The 22,225-nt window shown below is 35.2% G+C and overlaps 2 protein-coding genes across 5 annotated transcripts in view; one reads left to right on the top strand and one right to left on the bottom strand.

The window, feature by feature from the left end:
* Nucleotides 1-22,225, bottom strand: part of RMDN1 (regulator of microtubule dynamics 1) — an 83,608-nt gene that overhangs the window by 43,598 nt on the left and 17,785 nt on the right. The gene's annotated exons all lie outside the window — the stretch shown is intronic.
* The window catches only part of WWP1 (WW domain containing E3 ubiquitin protein ligase 1), a 58,177-nt gene that overhangs the window by 31,410 nt on the left and 4,542 nt on the right, over nt 1-22,225 (top strand). For 3 of the 4 annotated variants that reach the window (XM_065751874.1, XM_065751873.1, XM_065751876.1), the window contains 15 exons: nt 153-290; nt 395-461; nt 1,555-1,736; nt 5,852-6,197; nt 7,647-7,742; nt 8,378-8,552; nt 13,817-13,871; nt 13,984-14,068; nt 14,180-14,308; nt 15,341-15,413; nt 15,506-15,577; nt 15,991-16,079; nt 18,631-18,790; nt 21,283-21,416; nt 21,519-21,659. In XM_065751874.1, the coding sequence (XP_065607946.1) occupies nt 153-290; nt 395-461; nt 1,555-1,736; nt 5,852-6,197; nt 7,647-7,742; nt 8,378-8,552; nt 13,817-13,871; nt 13,984-14,068; nt 14,180-14,308; nt 15,341-15,413; nt 15,506-15,577; nt 15,991-16,079; nt 18,631-18,790; nt 21,283-21,416; nt 21,519-21,659 (1,942 nt within the window). The remainder of the gene's footprint in view (nt 1-152; nt 291-394; nt 462-1,554; nt 1,737-5,851; nt 6,198-7,646; nt 7,743-8,377; nt 8,553-13,816; nt 13,872-13,983; nt 14,069-14,179; nt 14,309-15,340; nt 15,414-15,505; nt 15,578-15,990; nt 16,080-18,630; nt 18,791-21,282; nt 21,417-21,518; nt 21,660-22,225) is intronic. The other variant, XM_065751875.1, reaches the window with a different exon arrangement.

Here is a 22,225-nt window from a genome sequence, read left to right as displayed (position 1 = left end):
CTGAGCATGACAATTTCTACATATAATTTTTTGCACAAATATGTACTTTTTTGTTGGTAGTCTTTTTTTGATACTGCTTAGAATTTAATCTTTCCTTTATTTCTACACTCCTTCTCTTCCCCTACCCCCCCCCCCCCAAACTCCATTTCTAGTGGAGAAGGTGAAAGAACAGTTGAAATTATCTTTGGAAAACAAGAGTGGCATGGTGCAAACAGGTGAACTGACAGTCGTGCTAGATGGTTTGGTTGTTGAACAAGAGTCTCTTGCAAATCTCAGTTCACCAGCAACCAGTAAGTTAAAACAATTCAGTCAATATTTCAATTAAAATTTCAGATAGAATTAGTGGAATATTTCTATTGATTTTTTCTTTTTTTTTTTTTCTTTTGCTCTTCAGTAGAAGTTCAGCAAAATGGAGAGGCTATGCATGAAAACAGAGATGCTTCAGCAAGAAGTACATCAAGGTTGGAATTTATTTCTGTTTTAGGCTGTACATTAAGCATACCAGCAAATTTTATCAGTTGTCAATTATTTTTGTTTCTAAAGGTGAGAGATTTTAACTATCAAACTCTTAATTACTTTACCATAGGTTTTAAAAATACAGTTTGAATAACAGTTATGTAATTCAGCTTGTCAGTAATTACAACTTCATTTTTCCTCTCCTGTTAAAACCTGCTTTTCAATAATGTATGATTACCTTTTGAACATGTAGCCCTCTGAAAATAGACTTCAAATTGCTGGATTCTTTTTTTATAAAGTTCTGCAAATGAGATTAGGGGAGCAATGGCACAGGGTGCTTTTGTGAACTTAGTCCACTTGTTGTTTTTTTTCCAGTGTCTTAAGAGCTGTTTATGTTCATGTCTACCGACTTTTTGTACCATCTGAACAGAAGGAAAATAGAAAAAAGCCCAAATGATTTCCTCTTCACCCAGTTCCTTTTTTAAGGTCAAGATCAGGAAGTTGTTGAACAGACTCCTACTGCATTTAGGAAGCAGTATTCAGAATGCTGAGCCCAAGAGTTTGCCAACTTCAGCCTAGTGTGGCAAGAAAAAAAGTCTTGGAGATCAATTTAGAGCTTTGTTCTTGACAGCTCCATCTTTGTACAATCTTTTATGGACTGCACACAGGAGTAGACTATTTGACCTCTCACCAGTAGTGAGTCGAGTAGGTCAGTGTTCAGATCAATGGTCTGCCAGTTACCTTGCAGTCAACCCAGATTATTTAAGATTTTGACTTAAAACATGAAGTAAGTCTACAGTTGCTGAGCATTTGAGTGACAGGGACACATTTATCCTTGTATGCATTATTGGGTTTTTTTGCTCATCTTGCAGTGAGAGAGAGTTGTATTTGTAGGTGGTGCTTTGGATCCCTAAGGCGTTTTTGCAAGATGTAGTCACATCAGTTCCCCCCACTCAATTCTAATAGATCATAAAGTAAAGCTGAAGTGGAAATTCACTTATTATCTTTGTATTTCTTTTGCATATTATAGTGTAGGATTTGGTTTCATTGCATAACTACTGAACATGTTTGTATTAATGTTTTTTTATTTTTACCAAGATCTGCTTGTGATGTTTCTAATGGGAATGACAATCGAGTACCTTCAAACTCTGTAGTACAGAATGCATTCTGCGTAGAAGCTATTAATGGAAACAACTCACCATCTCCTACACATGTTGCAGCCAGACCCAAAAATACAACTGTACCAAAACCACTTGGAGCTGAGCTTGTCAACAGCACTGGTAGGAATTGGAGGGTTATAAGAACATTTATCTTAAGGCTTTTTGTCTAGTTGAAGTTAATCTGAAATTGAATCACTTTTTTCTGCAAGTTTTTTATTATGTTTCAGAAAATATTGAGAAAACGTTTCTGGGCTTGAATTTATAACGTTTTATTGCTACTCCATGATTTTTCTGTAGTAGATCCATTCTTAGGTCTACTCATTTCCATTCTTTCCTGTGAATTCTCATCTTGGATGAAGAAAGAAGTAAAATATCCAGAAATTCCTTCTCTGTCTCAGATTACCAGACAGCATTACTGATTGTTGGGAGGAAGACTAGGATTTCTTTCAAGTAATTAATTTGAATAACTCCAGTTAGATTTCTTTTGCGATTGGATAGATCTGCTGTTTAGTGCTGTCAGGAACTGCTCTTCCTAGAGTTAAAATGTAGATGCACTTCGTTTTCCATTTTTTCGAAAGCTACGCTGTTTCAAAGCAGATATTGGCAAAATAGTAAATGTCACGCTTTTCTTAAACACAAAAACTTTGATACTGATCATAATTATGAGTAACATATGGTACAATCAAGTGAAAAGAAGTGAAAGCGCAAGTATGTTTATTTTTGTTCTTCAGGCATGGCTTTGTTTCTGATGATGGCTGTGTTTTTAAACTGCTGGTTGAGTGAGATTACAGTGATAGCAGAGGAAAAAGATGCTCTTAAATAGAAGGAAACAAACTGTTAATAAGCAGGAGAACAGAGACTATCAAGCTTCCTCTAATACAGTGTGAATTATGGGAATGGTGTCAATATGGCAGAAACAATGATAAACTTTAAGTGGTAGTAATTAAATTAGGCTTTCTGTGAACCATATCTCTATTTAGAGAACTTGAATTTGATTCCTCTCTCTTTTCAGTTGAAGGCCAAAGGGCGTATATATTATTTAAGCACTGTTCTCTTTTTCTTCAGTTGTTAAGAGGTCCGTTTTAAATTGGAATTTGGACAGTGTAATTGCAGGAATAATTGATTTGTTCAAATAGTAATATTGATGAAATCATCACTGAACTTGCACTGAGACAGTTTTCAACTACTGTATTGGTCAGTGGAGACATTTTTATTTTTAGGAAAGACATAAAATGAGTCTTCAGCATTTGTTGATCACATGCTTTCTTTTGTTTTGATTTTTTTTTAACTTGTCCTGAGAAGAATTGCAGTTTTGTATGATGTTGCCAGAACTGCTGGTTTAGATCTAATTGGTGAGGTAATCAGCTGATGTAATGTTTTACAGATCTGTTTTGGAGATCAGCTTACTAAAAGAGCGGATGACTTGTCAGTTATTTTGATCCTAACTTCATTCTGTAATGCCATTGATTCTTTCATGTGGTTGAGTTGAAATTACTTTTTAAAATGAAAGTTGAAAGTTAAGCTGGCTTTTTTCTATTTTAATAAAGTTGCTGCTGTAGTTAAAGCAGACATTTGAAGAAAACAGATTAAATTGTCTGTAGTTACAACTCTTTTTTAATCTCATGCATTATATTATTTTGAAATAATATGAATTCTTGACATATCTTGATGTAGTTAATCTATTTTATGTGAGCTGGAAGTAGTGATGTGTTAGCCTGGAGTAGCTGTGTTCAAAAATCAATGCCTTTACAGACCTTACATGTCTACTACTGCCTATACAATTGTGCTTGTCATTATGCATAGTATGCAAATATATGTGGCCTAGTGATAATTCCTTAAAGAAACTGACTTGCTATTTTGAATACATTAATGATTACTGCTTGTGTGGCTTTTTTTTTCTTTTTTTTTTTGGTTGTTTGTTTTAAATTTGTGTTTAAGAGAAAGATGAGATTTACAGTTTGCCACTATCTGTTTTTTGCTTTCTGAGAAAGCCAGGAAATGCTGACATTATATGGCTATTGCAAGTAGTTAGTAGTCTTGATGTTTTTATTTATAAGAGTATTGTACAGAATTAAAAGAAATGAAGTCTTTAAAATGATGAAACACCATTTTATAGGCACTAGTCTAGAGTTAACTTCTGCACATTTCTATTGATAGAATTACAAGCATAGAGAAATCTTAGTATTTTGGCCTCAATTCATAGAATTAGAAGCTGATAGCGTGCTGTTAGTTAGAAAACCATTTTAAATCTTTGTTGGGTGTAGTGTTTTTTCTGGAAGAAAAAGATATAAGCTCTAAAGGAGGTACAAATTGGCAAGCTGAAATAGAATTGTCACTGTTTGGTGTTGACTGGGGATTCAGAAAATTAAGGCTATGAATGATACTTCACACGATATCCTTGACTTTTAATGGAGTCATATCGACTCCTGTACCTAATTTCACTAGTTCAAGGCAAAATCTTGTGCTGAGATACTGTTCTGCTTAGATCTGCAGATGAAGGGGACAGACTGCAGCACAGCGTGGCAGGACAAGGGAAAATGGTTTCAAACTAAAAGAGGGGACATGTTCGATTGGATAAGGAGAACGTCTTTTACACTAGGGGTGGTGGGGGACTGGATAAGTTTGCCCAGAGAGAGGTGCCCCGTCCCTGGTGACGTTCAAGGTCACGCTATACAGGGTCCTGAGCAGCCTGACCTAGCTGTAGGTGTCCCTGTTTATTGAAGGGGAGTTAGTCTCTCTCAGTGACCTGTAAGGGACCTTTCCAATGTGATTCCATGACTCTATGATTTGTATTGCTGTATTGCCAGCCAAGTGGGCTTGAGATTACTAAAGCCTTCTTAGCCCGTTTTTCCTGCCAAATCTGTCTGCTTTAAACCTTTTATGAGATTATGCTTGCTTGAATCGGATGACATTTGTGCTGTTCTTAAAAAGACAGAAATTAATTTACTTTGATTCTGTGATAATTTGTGTAAAGTTTTTAGTCTGTATCAATTGCATTATATACTGGATCTGGATGGGATGGAGTTAATTTCTTCATAGCAGTTTATATGATGCTATGTTTCAGATGTATGAGCAAAACAATGCTGATAACACAGTTATGCCTTTAGCTGCTGCTGAAGCATTTCTTCACAGCATGAAGTCCTTGTCTGTTTCTCATTCATCCTCCTCTCACCAGCTGAACAGATCAGGAGTGCTCAGGAGGTTGGGAAGGGACGCATCCAGGCAGATGACTTGAATCAACCAGAGAGATATTCTTTGTCATACAATGTCATGCTCAGCAATAAAAAGGGAAAGGAGAAAGTTTAGGGAGGTTAGCCATCATTCTGCATAGGAACTGACTTGGCATCGTTGTGTCCACAGGAGGTGGTGAATGATTGTCTTCACATCATTTTCTTTGTTTTGTTGTTTTTGTCATCTTCTAACTTTTTTCTTACTGTTTTTTTTTTTCTTGGCTTACAAGTTTTCTTGCTTTTGCTTCTCCTTTTCTCTTCCTCAGTCACACTGTGGGTGGAAGTGAGTGAGTGGTTGTGTGGTACTTAGCTATCTGCCATAGTTAACTCACAACAGTTAGCAAAATACAGATTTTTAGGATGTATTGATCTCGTTAGGGATGCTGGGGTGTTGGTTTTTTTTTTTTGTTTTTTTTTTTAAAGCGTGGCACAAGATATTTCCTTTATTGTAAAATTCTGTTTCTCAATTCCTAAAAAAGTAAAAAAATAAAATAAAAACAAAACACCCTGCCTCTTTTTTTTCTTGTATTCATGTAGTTACTTGGCTCCTAATAGCTTTTCTTTCCTGTCACGCTAATCAAGATATTTTTTTTAAGTTGGTACAAGTTCTCAGTTAAGGCAGTACTGTTCCATGGGAAGTGGGTATTTACTTTTTGCAAATCTCAGGAATAAGGTGTAATGTTGTATTGAGCAAGATATGCAGAAACAAAGAAATAACCCCCACAGTAAAGTATAGAGAATGGCTTGCAGACTGTCAGATTTAATTACAGCTTCAGCCAAAGCTGGCACACTGTGACTTTTTGTCACATGATGATCACTGGAGATCCCTTCCAAACCCTACGATTCTGTGATTGATTTTAGGCAAAAATGTTACTTATGGCATGTAGGTATGACTCAAGTCAAAGAAAGAAGTATGTTTAATGTAGTTTACTCCAAAATCTGACCAAGAAAAAGATAAACTCTTTGGAATCTGATATGCAAATATTCTTATTTTCCATTTTTCAGTTAATGGTGAGTCATCTTCCTCTGCACCAGAAGCTGGTAGTTCTTCTGTCTCTGAGGCTATGGTAGGTTCAGGAGAAGCTTCCATGTCTATAGATTGCACTAACACTACAGCAGAACCTCAATCAACAGAAGAAGCAACTAGTTGTTCTGAAAGCCACACTTCTACGCTATCTGTTGTGTCTGCTGGACTAGAAGCTTCAACTACAACAGACTGTGCTCAGCCTAATATCACAAACAGTACAGCAGCAGATGCAGCAAAACCAAGGGAATCCTCAGCCTCAAGTGCATCTGGAGAGTCTGTAAGACAACAGACTGTTAATGCTGGTACAGAACCTTTACCACCAGGGTACGTGGGCTTGATTTTGACACTAATAATTGTGTTTTGTCTGAATGTGTATGTAAAGAATTTGCAGTTTAATTCCATACAGGGATTGCCAAATGCAGGTCAGTTGGCTGAGACGGTTATATGATCTAAAATGAAGTTTGTACTATTGTGTAACTGGCTGGTAGCTTATGTCCCAGAAACTAGCAATTGATCACTTATTTCCTGAGACAGTAGTGTGATCTAAATAGGGGAAACTCTTAGGTATTATGGATATGAAGAAGTTTCATTTGATATATTTAAAATTAGTTGGGTCATAATTCGTTGCTGCTTTGGTTCTTATACTGTAGTAGTATGTAGTAGGGACTAAAATATAAAAAGATGAAAATGAATAAAATAGTGTAGAAGCAGTATAGGACTGTAACCAATAATGTTAAAAATACAGTGCGTGTATGTGCTCCGAATAGCTAGAAACTTTTAGTTCTCCCAAACTGAAACTGCAACTGCAGTCCTAAACCTTATATGTGAAATCAAATATGAGCTTAAACATCAAATAAAAAACATAGTATAGAGATACTGATCTCAATATAAATAAATTAAAAAAATATCAGATGCTTCATGTTTGGGAGAAAAGATGTCTTCAGTAACTAGTTGAAGATGCTGACATTTTTATAATATTCTAAATATTTATCAATTTAACATTTTTTATGATACTCTGTAATATTCAAGTAATGTATATCTAATCCTATGAATAGCAAGTAGGATGTTCTGCCTACCTTTTTAGGAGCTAAGTAATTATGTTTATAAGAAAAACGTAAATCTAACACAAGCAAGGTCTTCAGCTCATTGTCTAACATGTATTAATGGGGAAGGAAACGTGGATAAATAATGCATTATGACAGTCCTCAGCAGCATGAATCTTGAATTGCTAGTGATGTTTTATCCATCTTCATTGTAAGAGCTTTGCAACCAAAACTGAAGAAATAATCACCATGAATATTAGGTAGAGATAAAGGAATTTAACAGAACAGGAAGTAGAAACATAAGAAAGTTATCTGCTAACAAACATTTGCGGTTTACTCTGAAAAATCCTGTTGTTTGTTGGATGAAACATGCTTGGAAATGCAAAGAATTTGTTTATGAATGTTTTAAATGAAGCATCCAAACGTGAAGCAGATAATTAATTGTCTTCATTTTCAGATACCTTAAATATAATTTGGAAGTACTTCTGAGTATCGATGTATGTTCATTTTATGTACTACATCCCTTAAACAAGTCTTCATGGTGATAACAGTTCAAGGAGGAAGTATATTTATTCTACATGTATTCTAGTGTTCATTGCCTTTGGTGTTTCAGAATGAGGTTTGGTTTGTTTGGTTTGTGTTCATTCAGTAGCAAAATTTTTTAGTGGGAAATAAGCCCTAGGGAAGCATTTTTACCTTGACTTATGTGTAAGTCTTTTTTGTCCTGAAGGTGGGAGCAAAGAAAGGATCCTCATGGTAGAACATATTATGTTGATCATAATACACGAACTACAACGTGGGAAAGACCGCAGCCCTTGCCTCCTGGGTAATGGATTTTGGATTTAAAGTTGTTAATGCTGCTACATTCTGTTTTTCACCCCCCAAAATACAAAAAAAACAACAACACTCTACTGTCTTGATTTTAATAAGAAATTTTAATTTGAAAATATGTCATATAATAGTGTTAAGAAATCTTAACATGCTGTATTAATTTATGTAAGAATATTTGTGTATCTATATGTGTCTCCTTCTGATCACTTGTTCAGACATAGCTGCTAAATTGTGTTGTTTTTAAAACTTAAACGTTAAAATAATTAATATTTTCCCATCTTTATGTAGACAACATCACTGGTGTAGTGCAGTGGTTACCAGCCTCTGATTCCCAATATGGGATTTTCTGTGAAATCTGCCAATATTGATGATTGTCCCAGGCAATTACATAATTAAAACTGAGGAAACAGGAATAGCCAAGGATGCAATTGCCTGAGTCTTTTTTTCTCATTATTCTCTACTTCTCAACCAGTACAGCTGGGGAGTACTTTTCTGTACTTTATAAATCTAAATCACACCTATCATTCCAGTATGTCATTCAAATACTATCTAGGAATTTAGCATAAGGAGAAAATGAGCTACGTAGTGTTACTGAAAAGTTTAGCTGTTAATATTTGTGTTTCTTGACAGCTGGGAAAGAAGAGTTGATGATCGTGGAAGAGTTTACTATGTGGACCATAACACCAGAACAACAACGTGGCAGAGGCCAACAATGGAATCAGTCAGGAACTTTGAGCAGTGGCAGTCTCAGCGTAATCAGCTGCAGGGAGCTATGCAACAATTTAACCAACGATACCTCTATTCGGTAAAATTCATATAAAATTTAGAAATGAGTAGAGATGTAGGTGTATTTCCCTTAGAATAGGTTTCCCAACTAGAGACGTGAGTTGCACAATACTTAAGACTTCTAAGACTTCTAACGATAGCAGTAACAGGTAAAACTGAAGCTCTCCCATAAGGGAAAAGGACTGTAAAAGCTGGATTATGAGCACTTTATGTATTAAATGGCATTCAAAACTTCTTCAGTGATTAGGAGCCTCTCATCAGCACAGATGGTAATTCTTCGAGCTCATTTTGAAGCTTAGGGACCTTGCTCAACTCTGGAATTTCATACATGGTTTTCCATTTCTCTCATATGATTGCTTGCTTAAAACTACTGGAAGAAACTACAATGAGCAGCTTCAAAGACTACATTAGCCTGGAGAAGAGAGACCTCACTGTGGCTTTACAGTACTTAAACAGGGCTTATAAAAAACGGAGAGTGACTTTTTACCTGAGCAGGTAGTGATAGGACAAAGGAAAACAGTTTTAAACTAAAAGAGGAGAGATTTAGATTAGATGTGAAAAGGATTTTTTTTTTTACTCGGAGAGTGGTGAGGTGCTGAGATAGGTTTCTCAGGGAAGTTGTAGATGCTTTATCCCTGGAGGAGTTCAAGGCCTGGTTGGATGGGGCCCTAGGCAGCCTTATCTTGTGAGTGGCAACTCTGCTTCAGCTGAGGGATTGGAACTAGACAGTCTTTAAGGTCCCTTTCGACTCATATCATTTTATACTTATATGAGTTATTGAGACAGTTGTTTTTTTTTTTTTTTTTCATTTCTGACTAGATAAATGGAAAAGTTTTTTATGTTGGTTTGTTTTTGTTTTTCCTCCATGGCACCTGTGTGGCACTATTCTAAACACTTCTTCCTAAGACTTGAGTTCAGTCCCTTAAATTAAGGCCCAGTCCTAGAGACTCCACAAGTGATACAGAGCACAGCTCGAGTGGTTTAAGAAGAAACAACTTAATTTTTACTTCTGATCTAGGACTGTATGCATCAGGAAACAAAACTTTCCTCTAAATTTAATAAACCTCCTTAAAATATCCTCTGAAATAAAGGATATTGCATTATTCTTGTATTTAACACTTCTTAGCTTTTTGTTCTCTAATTAGATATATCACCAGCAATTGCAGAAATACATATTGCCACTGATTTTCTTCATTCCTGATGCTGTGTATTACAGTCTACTTATCTCACAGAGTTTGAGAAAGATAGAATGATTGAGGTTGGAAGGGCCATCTTTGTGGCTCTTTGTTGGACCCTCTCCAGTAGCTCCATATCTCAGCAGTATGTCAAGTTTGGCCTCATCAATGCTAAGTGGAGTGGAAGGATTACCTCTCTTGACCAGCTAGTAATACTTTGCAGCCCAGAATAAACTTAGCCATCTTAGAGCAAGGATGCATTGCTGGCTCTTGTTAGACTTGTTGTCCAATGTGACCTTCAGGTATTTTTCAGCAGAGCTGCTTTCCAGCTGAGTGGCTCCCAGTCTGGATTTGTTCCTTCTTGGGTGCAGGACTTGGCACTTAATCCTGTTTAATTGTATGAGGCTCCTGCCATCACATTTCTCCGTTCTGCCATGTCCCCCCGCATGACCCTTCGATGTATTAGCCCCATCACTCTCAGTTTTATGTAATCTGTGAGTTTACCAAGGGTGCATTCTCATTATCTGGGTCATTAATGAAGATAGAGATCAGGGCTGGACCCGGTATTAAATCCTAGAGTCTGGTACTGGATTCCAACTAGACTTTGCAGAACTGACAGCTACTTTTTGGGTCTGACTAACCAGTTTTCAGTCTGCCTTGCTGTCTTCTCATCCAGGATGTACTTCAGTGACTTGTCTATGAGGATCATATAGGGAACAGTTTCAAAGGGAGGTCTTACTGAAGTTCAGGAAGAGAATAGCCATCTCCCCTCATCTGTCAGGCCAGCCATTGCATCATAGCAGACAGGTCAAATACGACTTCTGCTGAGTAAATCCATGCAAACTATTTCTGATAATATTCTTGTCCTTCACATGCCTGGAAGTGGTTTCCAGCATTAGCTGTTTCTGTTGCCTTCCCAGAGACTGAGATGAGGCTGACCAGCCTGTAGTTCCCTGGGTCATATTTCTTGCCTTTTGTGAAAAAAGCCTTTGCTTTCCTTCAGTCTTCAAGCATTTCTCCCAGTTGCCATGATTGACTGAAGATTATCAGGAGTGACAACACGGTGACATTTGCCATGGAGATATGGGGATTGTAAATCATTGCTTTTTGCTGCTTGAAATTTTTGTGTTTTTTCTAGATTTGTTGACTTGTCTCTAATAAGTACTGAATTTTGTCTGAATTCTCAGCTAAGCTGGAGTGCTGTTTGTTCAAATTTTGCCTTGCTTTGTGCCAAACTGTTCATACTATCAGAACTGTTAGCTTCTTAGTCATTGCCTAAAACTTAGGGACAGACTTTATCGTGTTGTTTTGGTAAGCTGCGTGAGGTCAGTAAATAGGTGGCAATTTCCATTCAAATGTGAGCAATTTGAGATATGTCGATACTAAATTGCATATCCAGTACAGAAGAATAAAAAGATGTGATTCTTGATTTAAAAAAAAAATGTATTCAAACCTTCCATCATTGTCTTTAGAAAAAACTTGAAAAATAAAAAAGGAGGCGTACAGATGATATGCTGCAAATGCAGGAGTCGCAGCTGAAGCCAAGAAGTCTGAGTGACTTTCTCTGCCTGTATACTACTTTTAATCAGTTGCTTAAACATCTCAGGAAACTCCCTTCTCCTGACCTGAGATTTATTTGTTTTTTATTTAGATTTATTCTGAGAGAGCAATGTATTTTTTATTTAGATCATGTTTCTCTATTGATTTAATGATAGCTCACACTAAACACCATAGATTTATTTCTAAGTTTCTGATCTTAGAATCATCAAATTAGAATTTGTCAGACAAAATATACTTGAGGGAAGAGAGGAGAAGATTGGACTGCTTGCATCCAATTCACATTTCTTTACGGTTCTATTTTTTAGGTAGCATATCAGTTGCATCCTTAGAACTCACATTTTTGAGGGGAAGAAAAATTGAAATGCTATTGAAGAAAGTGTGAGTGCTTTTTTTTTTTCCATAGTTATCATTTAGGTAGGGTGCTTCTATACTCTTCTCAAACTGTTACAGTCAAATGAAGAAACTTGTCTTCCTCTGATGACACACCAGAACTCTGCATATGTTGCAGCTCCTGAGTAACATTATAGTTTATTTTCTGGGAAACAGTGATCTAATCTGTTTATTAAACAAGTAGAAATTTCAGTTGTCTTGAATGGTCAAAAATAAGCTATGTGAAGGAAATAAGAATGGTAAGGCTATGGTTATTATTATTTTTTTTTCTGTTGAAAGTACTATTGGTACTTTCCTAGAATTAATGAAAAACATCACCTTACTGTTGTTTTATGCATCTCTTTCAGCTTCATTCTCTCTTGTTGTGTTGTCATTACAGTAACTAGTTACTCTTTATCATCATTTTCGTGGAACATAGCAGTGCCATATTTCTACTTAGACACTTGGTATAAGGAAGCATAAATTAATTTATTCTTGAGCCAAATCCATTGTTAGTTGAACCCAATTGTAGAGTAACTCTAATGTCTATAAAGGCTATTCAGATATTTCAAAATACTTAATGGGAAAAGAGTTATTTCAGACTTTGTTTTCTTATCCTTTAATTTGCTCATAAGTAGTTGCACTAGAACTTGCTGAAGTTACTGTTTTAATAAATATAACATCCTTCAACTATGCGTATTCAAATGAATTTAAAGGAAACAGAGGAAATAATTAAATGTGGGGAAAATACATAAAATTTTAATACTCATTCAAAGTAGATGTCTTAAAAAAAGATTTTGGAAGACTAACTTTATTTAAAAAATTCTACTTGTGTATAATATAAAGGTGCTAAATGATAAATATGTTAGAAATGGTCAAAGATTATGGTTTGTTTCCTCAAATTTACTGTTTAATTAAAAACATAGTATTTATTGGTCATGTATAAATATTGGGCACATTAAGAAGATGAGAAAACTCTGAATTATTCCACCATTCACTTCCTTGCCAGTTAGCATTTTCAGTTGTGTGCTATTGTTCTTATACTTACTGCAGCGAAATCTTTGATCACAAGATCATCATGACTATATAGGTTACAAAAGAAAAGGATAACTTTGTTTACTTCTGAGATGATGATAATCCTCTTTTTGTATCTCATAGCTTTATTCTGAGTGTATCCATTGCATTTTCTTATGATCTTTGCTCTGCTTCTGTATCACAGTAGGACACCAAAAATACTTTAGCTTTTATTGCATGATTTCGGCTGTTTGGAAACTCTAAGTGGACTTGAGATATTTTGGATTGCAAATGTTGTTTAAAACTAAAGCAGTACTGGCAGTAAGGTGATCCATAAGATACTCTGGAAAATGTAGATAAGTTTCCACTTATCAAAATTTAATTCCATGGAAAAGAACAACACATAACTAGATAGGTGAACTTCATCATCCTAAAGGTTTTAGGGGGGATGCTTTTAGTTATAAACTAGAGCATGCAGCCTGCAGTCCAAGGTCATTTCTGCCCTTGATATTCATAAAATATTTCATACTCTATTCATGCCATGTTTTGTATCCTTGAGAGCTAGTGGGAGACTTTTGCAAGTTTACAGTACATAAGAAGTTTAGTATGGTTCTTCATAGTATTTTAATCTTTTCTTAAATTATTTTTTCCTTTTAACCTTGCTGTATTTTAATATTATATAAAAAAATCAGAATATTTTAATGGAATGGAATGCAGCTGTTTTGACAAAGAAGGACAAAGATTGAAAATAGCTGTATACCCAGAAAAGACATCTACTGAGGAGATGAAAAAATACTTATATTGTCAGTAGTCTTTGAGTTTTAAGACATACTTTGAATTTTTAAGTAACAGTAAAGCATTATCATAAGGAAAAAACATATGCCTTTTCATAAAACTTTTGTGAAGTGCACAATTTTTAAGATCACAGGTTCTCTCAAGTTTACAATAAGAAGGAAAAACATGATACCTAGTGTTGGAAACAGGGGAGGCAAGAGAACAAATGTTAAATTGTCACAAAATTATGCTTTTCCACCAAAACAGACTAAAAACAACATGCTATCCAGAAGGTGTGGTCTTTAGAGTTAGTGGTAAACTTTAAACATATTGTGGGAAAGAAAAATGAGAAGTATTTGGCCTAACTGGATGCACTCTTGTTTATAAATAGGCTTCGATGTTGTCAGCGGAGAATGATCCACTTGGGCCTTTGCCACCAGGGTGGGGTAAGTTAATTAGCTGTTGACTTCAGGAGATGACAGTTGGAGAAATTTGGAATGCAATTGTTGTATAGTTTGTGTGTGTTTGTTTGTTTGTCTGTTTTTTCTTTCTCCCTAGAAAGGAGAGTGGATTCAAATGATAGGGTGTATTTTGTAAATCATAACACAAAGACAACACAGTGGGAAGACCCTCGAACTCAAGGGTAGGTGTGTATATTCACTGTATAAATGGAAAGATCTTGCTTAATTATTACTTTAAAAGTAAAGATATGGGTGGGAATCAAGAATTACTGTCTGCATTTTTTTTCCTGCAGTTTACAAAATGAGGACCCTCTTCCAGAGGGCTGGGAAATCAGATATACTAGAGAGGGTGTACGATACTTTGTTGATCATAATACAAGAACTACCACCTTCAATGATCCTCGTACTGGGAAATCTTCTGTGTAAGTGAGGAAATTAAAAGTATTTTTAACTTTTTCATGTGTTACACTTCAAGGATGCAATTCTTCTCATACATGAAAACAGTCAATGCTTCTAGCTAGAAGTGAGCAATAAATTATGAACTTACTGTTTTCTTGCAAACCTATTTTCAACCTTTAATTGTCTGTTTCTCTGTGCCACACTTCACCACACTGTAAGGTTCAGTAGTTTTTATGCACCGTTCAAATATGAAGATATTAATGGCACTCTAAATAGAGAAAGGAAGCGAGGTAAGCTCGTACATTGTAAATTCAACTAATATAACTAACAGACAATTTTAATGGAAACAGCAAATGATTGTAAGGTTCATTGCTTATAGTTATGTATGCTCTGATAATATTAATGGCTAAGCAAACAAGTTCTGAGTAGTTGTCAAAATTTTACATGCAGATCTTCTATTTGTAAATAGGTTAATCAGAAGTGTTGGCCCAGCTGATGGTGTCTCTACACCTTTGTGTACAGTAACGTTTACGGAGCTTACCTTTGATGTGTCAGTGGCATTTCCTTCAGGGAGTGTGTAGATCAGTGTACTATAAATTTCTTGATTCCACAAACAGCTGAAGTTATGAAGCATTTATATCCTATGTTGACCCTTGGTGATTATGATGTGATTGAGATCATACTGCAGCCTTTCTCTGGGTGAAGACATTAGAGTAGATGTCTTTCCTTTATCTGGCTTCTAATTTTTACAAAATTGATAGGTATTTGAAATCCTTAAAATCTCTACCCTCCTAAATTGAGTAGTATCTTTAACAACAGCAAAACGGTATGTGTGGAAAGGGTGAGGATAGGAAGACTGGCCAACCAAACATTTTGTTTATTTGGGAAATGATACAAAACCATGTTGGGGCGTGTATTAAGAATTTCTATCTGTGATCGTATCTTATAATTGCAATCTTTTGTGCATTTTTTGAAATCTGCAAGCTTGTGTTTAGTGTTGAAAGTTCTGTTTGATGTCTGTGTGGTTAATGTATCTCAAATGTATTCCCTTACAGAAATAAAGGGCCACAGATTGCCTATGAGCGTAGCTTTAGGTGGAAACTTGCTCATTTCCGTTACTTGTGTCAGGTACTGATTAAGTAATTACTTAGTTTTTGAGACTTTTTAAATTTTCATAAATATATTTTATGCCTTTTAACATTATTACCTTATGATTACAGTCCAATGCACTGCCAAGCCATGTGAAAATCAACGTATCCAGGCAGACTTTGTTTGAGGATTCCTTCCAGCAAGTAAGACCACAGAATTTGCTGTTTATAAGCTCTATAATAACCTCTCTATAAGGTATATAATATATAAGCTCTTCAGTATGGGAGATGAAAAGCTTTTTAGCCAGTATAAATTTTAAAATTGGCAGATAATATATATCTTTCGAAGAGTATAGTAACAGGGCACTAATAATAATTTCCAGGTTAGCTCTCCTCCTTGCTTGCAGTCTGCTGCTCAAGGATTTTGAATTCGAGTCGGAATTTTTGTGTTCAGTTCCTTGACTGTATGTTCCATGAGTTTATGTAATTGCTTTTCAAATCTGTGTAAACGTTTGTCCTATTTGGTATAGCTCTAACAATTAAATCTAAATTTGAAGGAGCAATTGCATTGAAAATACTTCTTTTATAATTTAGTGCAAATTTTGTTTATTTGATAGATTATGGCATTAAAACCCTACGATTTGAGGAGAAGATTATATGTTATATTCAGAGGAGAAGAAGGATTGGATTATGGTGGATTGGCAAGGTAAAATAAAGTATCTGTAAAAGTATTATTCTTTTTTCCTTTATTTTTAATAGTATTCTAATCTTGATTTCTAATGTCATTCTACTTACAGAGTAATGCCTTTCTTTTACAGTCTTGTCCTGCTTAATTCTTTAGCTCCCTTTAACATATTAAGGTGGTAGAGCTGGCAGTTCTGACAATTGTTTTGGGTGAAATTTACCTTAGTAAAACTATGAATTCACTTCAGTTCTTTGAAAAAGACTAATGCTTACATTGTAATTTATTTCATTTTATTTTATTTATTTATTTATTTGTGACAGTAAGTTTCTCTAGACAGAGGGTTGTTTGTTTGTTTTTTTTTTTTTCAGAAAATTTCTACTGTAAAGTTCAGCTTGGAAATACGGATTGTGGAGAAATACATACTTTTGTTTATTTAGCATTAAAAACAGACAGATAGCAGACTAGGGGCTGATATGAGCAGGAAGGCTGTGAACTAGAGGAGAGTGGTGCAGGCATAAAGTAAAGGCCAAGGACTTTTCAGGCTGTGCAGGAATGCCCAAAGGCTAGAGTACAATTTTTTCTAGAATCTGAAGTGTATTCAATGGAATTATAACAAGAAAATCATGGATAAAGTGTCTTTCCTCTGTTGTCAGTATAGTGGATAACCACTGACTGCTGCTGCCAGTTACTTGACTGAAGTGTTGCTATTAAGATGAAACTTTCAGTTACCACTGCAGGTTCACAGAACCAGATGTAGTGGTAGGTGATAGAGATTTTCCTTGGTGTGGTTTTTTTTTTTTTTTTTGCTTTTTTAAAATGAATTCTGTTCTAGTTAACTTACTGTGTTGAAAGGTGCAGTATTTGTAAGTAAGGAAACCTTGTTTGTGAATGTTGAGCATCTTTGGATATGTGTGTGCTTAATTTTTCTGAATTAGAATATCATAGGGTTTTTTTTGTTGTTGTTTTTTTCTTTTTTTTGGAGGACTTCAGGGAGAAATCCACTTTTTGTTTTGCATGAGTTTTGTTTTGTTTGGTGTTCCTATCATGTTGACCCTAGGCTTAAGTTGGGAACCAGGACAGTTCAAGTAACCTGTTCCAGAGAAACAGAAGTACTCCAGAGAAGAATAATTGAATTGAAGGTATCAGTCACAAAATATAGCAGAATAAATTAAAAAAAGAAATATGTAAGTAGTAAAATTTCATAGATTTAGTAATAAATCTTTCCCAAGACATGGGAAGCTAAGAAACAGGAGGGATCTCATTCATCATCCTGTCTCTTAGCAGGCTAAGCTCTGTGTGTGTTCTCTCCAGATTTTCACCTTGTTTAGCAGAACCAATCTGAACGCTTTATCCTGTGGCTAGTTCTAGCTGTGAACACAAAAAACAAATTGCTTATACAAATTTCTTGCCAATGAGTGATTTCTTTTCTTGTTATCTGGCTGTGACATAATTTAAAAGCTTATTAAATGTGATACTGATATACAGTGTTAATATAATTGTCTCAGTACAAAACTTGCACAGAATGATATACAACATTCTTGTGCTTATTAAAAGATGCACAGAACCCAATTAGGGTTGTGGTATCCTGGCTGCCTTTTTTTTTTTTATTCTTTCTAAACAACCTTAGGGTTAGAAGCAGATTTTATCAAGTTGTGATCCACAACGTAAATTTCATAGAACTGTTAGGAGAAACATACCTGCAAAGCTCCCATTTTTATTCCCCAGTTTCAGGTAAATACATGGATACAAAGGACACCTCTTAAATGTGACAGCTGAAGGACAGTCAGAAGAGAATTCTGTTCTTGCAATTATTACACTATCGACCTTTCTCCTTTTGCAGCTTTTCCCTACCCCTTGCTTTTCAGTTTCAAGTGTTCAGGGTCTGGTACTGAAATAGTTGTGTATGTGTCTGCATTTGAGGTCTGGTTATATAAAAATGCTCAAATTGACAAGTATTTTAAACATCAACTTTCTTGATACAGAAACACCAGATTGTATTATAATTTCAGGTCAGCTGAGCTGGAATCTATGAAACCAGAGAATAAAATGTAATCTTTAAGCCTCAACAAAAAAAAGTATTTTCACATCATTGTGTCCTGTTGGCTTAACTGATGCACGCAAATTTGTTAAGCTGCTGTACCTCAGTGTTAGTTTTGCTGACAGACTGGGAAAGTGAATAAGATGTTCGTTTGTTTGTTTCTTTCTTTACCTGGATTGTTCAGAACTTTTTTAATAAGAGATTTGAGTCATATGCAGTAAAGCAGGGTGGATTCTTGTTACTAATGGACAGCTAAAACGAATGCTATGAGAGTGAGTTCAAGGTGAGAGTAATCATTTCTAAACATTGGAGCCTGTGACCCTGTAGCATTATAGTTTTTATAGACTGATTGTTTTTATAATTAAATAAGTGCATAAAGCTTTATATTTTTTCCATGCTCATAATACAGCACTGTTTATATTATTTTTCCAAGTTTGCATATATTTTGATCATTTAATTAGATGTTTAAGGTGATAAGGATGTTCATATGTGTATTTGATGGTTTTTATGTGTATATGTGCTTTTTTTCCTTAGAGAATGGTTTTTCTTGCTTTCCCATGAAGTACTGAACCCTATGTACTGCTTATTTGAATATGCTGGCAAGAGCAACTATTGCCTGCAGATAAATCCAGCGTCAACAATCAATCCTGATCATCTTTCATATTTCTGTTTCATTGGGCGTTTTATTGCAATGGTAGGTTAGAGTTTTATGGTTTTATTGTTTCTTGTATTTATACAACTATTTCTGAATAGTATTGTTTTTATTATTTTAGTTTTAATTTAAGCAAATGCGCCCAAAACATTTCTTAAACACTGAATTTTCCTGGGATGGTGACAGAAATGAATATGAAATTCAAAGTAACGTTTTAATTTTATTAATTAGATGTGCATTCTTTGTGTAAAGTTTCTTTATTGTCTGTATACTGATACTCTGAAAAATGTGACTAATAGTTTTGTAAAAAAAGGCCTTCAGTTAGATATAATACACGCTGATATGTTAGAAAATGTGAGTTAAAAATGTTTTGTGGAGTACATTGTATTGAAATACATGTTTAAATGAGGCTTCAGAGGTGACATGCAGGGAAAAGCAGAAGCTTGTGGGAGAGTTTTTAGCATCCTGAATCATGCCATCATGTTTCTCTTAAAACAATAAGCTGAACAGAGATATTATAGTTTTTTCTTGTGTCACTGAGCCGAGTATCTCTAATGGAGTCTTGCTATAACATATTTTTTTCCTTCTGTCTGGAGATAGAGGAAACCACAATGCCACTTAGCAGGAAGATGTAAAGCAAATTATGTTCTAGAATCAAATTCTGTTTATTTTTGTAGAGATCTTTGTTCATAGGCATCATATAAATGCCTGTTAAGTGAGAAATCTACCTCAGAGTAGAAGAGAATTTAATTCAAGTATTTAAATTCATTAAAAGTTGAACTTTCCTTTCTTGAAGTACTTTGATATTTTCATTTTAAATTCTCTTAAGAGAAACCTGTGTAGTAGTGCCCAGTGTAGGTAGTTTCAAGGTTTGAATGGCACTAACTGCACTACTTCCTGGAATACCTTCTAATGGCTTAAAATAGCTCTAGCAATAACCTAAATGCGAATCATTTTAAGGATTCTAGATTATAGTTATAAGTGCAGTTATAGCTTCTGTTTGTCTCTGAATTCTAGAAGACTTGTTGCTTTCAGATCATGAAAATAGCAATTTTTAAATAGCCACAGGCATTTTTGACAGCAGCTGAGTTAAATGTACATATGTCTTGTATTACTCTGTGTTACTCTCTTACTTGTGTTACTAATAACAAAATAATTGTTAAATGGCAGTTGCTGCCTGCATACTACAACTGTTATGTTTGCTGTAAGATTACTGTAGCTATTAAATGGTATGATTTAAGAGTGTACTTCTACAAAAAAAAAAAAGAGAAAAAGAACCCAACAAAGCAAACAACAGGAAATCATACAGCTGGATAATGCACTCAGTGCTTGTTTTGTTCATTTCTACTCTCATGAGAATTCCAGAGTAGTTTAAAAGTAAAGAAACGAAAAAGGGCCTTGTGCCTTTTTCATGCCTTCATGCATGCTAGAGTAATCCTTAGAGAGGAAACGAGTATGTGGTGCAAACAAACAGAATGTTGTCATTTTCTGGAGAAAATGGGCTGTTACATTGGCTCTTTTTCTTACTACTTCAGCTGTAAGGTGAGTCAAGCAATAAATGCTATAATGGCCTCCAGAGATCATGGAGTCCAACCCCCTGCCAAAGCAGCTCCCTAGCCCAGGTTGCACAGGTAGGCGTCCAGGCGGGTCTGGAACGTCTCCAGAGAAGGAGACTCCACCACCTCTCTGTGCAGCTGTGCCACTGCTCTGTTACCCTCACTGGGAACAAGTTCCCATGCACTTCATGGAACTTCCTATGCATGGGAACCCTGTGCTGTGAGTTAGAGTCCCTTCCAACCCAAGCCATTTATTGATTCTTTAATTCTATGATTTTTAAGAAGTATTTCAGTGAAGTACAGTGGATTAGGGTGAGAAAAACTAATAAAGCACAGCTACTATTGTGAAAATACCAGCTTTTAGAAGCACTGAGTCTGTATAGAGGTCAATAGTATGTGTATGAATTGATGTTTGCATAATATGGTGATTCAGCACTGCTAACTGGATTGCATCATGAGTATACATAGTGAGACTTCCTTTTAATTTGATTTTATTTGTTAATTAATTAATTTACTTGTAAAGAAAGTAATTCCAAAAGCTCTTTTAGAAACATCAGTTCCATTTTTCATTGATTTTACTAGCCAGAGTAGCATTGTGTAAAGGATGATTTTGCAGGATGTATGCATGTAGTGAACATGGTCAGTAGTATTTAGGTAGGGATCAAAAAACATGCTCAAGTAAAATTAAGTAACACTCGGCATATATACCTATCCACATAATAAGGAGGAAACATAGCCATTTTATGAGGAAATTACTATACCCCTTTATGAAATGCTTTTTTATTGCAGGCTTGGATAAATTTTGTTAAATTTAAATTGTTAAATTTGATAAATTAAACTTACTAATTACTTAATGTAATGTTTTTGTTTGTTTAAGTACAAAGCAGCTGCTTATCACTTGAAGGAGAAAAGAATGCAAGTCCAGAAATTCAGCAATTCAACAAAAGCTAAACAGGCTTTTTTTTTCTGTTTCAACAGGCATTGTTTCATGGGAAATTTATTGACACTGGTTTTTCTTTGCCTTTCTACAAACGAATGTTGAGCAAGAAACTTACTATTAAGGATCTAGAATCCATTGACACCGAATTTTACAACTCACTAATTTGGATAAGGTCTGTAGATGTCTTTTTCTGAGTTTTTCTGCATTTCTCTGTTTTAGCATCCATGGTAACCTGTTTTGTTTTCTTCCTTTTCCTTTCTATTCGTTCCTTCAGGGATAATAACATTGAAGAGTGTAACTTGGAAATGTACTTCTGTGTAGATATGGAGCTCTTAGGAAAAGTAACCTCACATGAGCTGAAATCAGGAGGTTCAAATATCTTGGTAACTGAAGAGAACAAAGAAGAATATATTGGGTAGGAAGGCTTAGATTTCAAAAAAACCTGTTTCATGTTTCTTCTGTTGCTGTAGTATTTTATGACTCTGCATTTTTTTTCTTATTATTTAATTCTTTGCATTGTTTTTGAAATGCTGTCTTGGTGCATGCGGCATCTTGGTGGTTTTTGCTCTTTGCTCTTTTTCCCTTTCCTGCTTCTTTCCTGTGACTCTTTTGTTTTGAACCTCTTTCTGATCCAACTTGAGTGATCTCCAAAGCACATGTACCGAGGCCCTTTTCTATGTGTATGTTCTGTGCTGCACATTAATTTCCCACCTTAAATTAGTAGTCTTCAGTTTTGCAGTGAAATAGTTTCTATAGTAAGTACCTGTATTTACCATCACTTTCTTATACTCGGAAGTAGCTTGACTGTTTCACTTGAAAATCGAACATGTTACATCTTCCTCCTTAGCATAAATCAAATGCTTGGAACAGAAAATGACTGCTAGTTGATGAGGCTGGAAGTATTGGGCAACCATAGTTACAGCTGTTCTAAGCAGCAGTATTACTGCTTATGTGAATATTTTAAAATCAGTGGAAATAGTT

Source organism: Cyrtonyx montezumae, unplaced genomic scaffold (assembly GCF_038088225.1).
Source record: "Cyrtonyx montezumae isolate F1298 unplaced genomic scaffold, pur_monq_1.0 scaffold_8, whole genome shotgun sequence".
Taxonomy (NCBI): Eukaryota; Metazoa; Chordata; class Aves; order Galliformes; family Odontophoridae; genus Cyrtonyx; species Cyrtonyx montezumae.
Note: the sequence above shows the minus strand (reverse complement) of the source record. Positions and strands in the feature narration are given on the sequence as shown.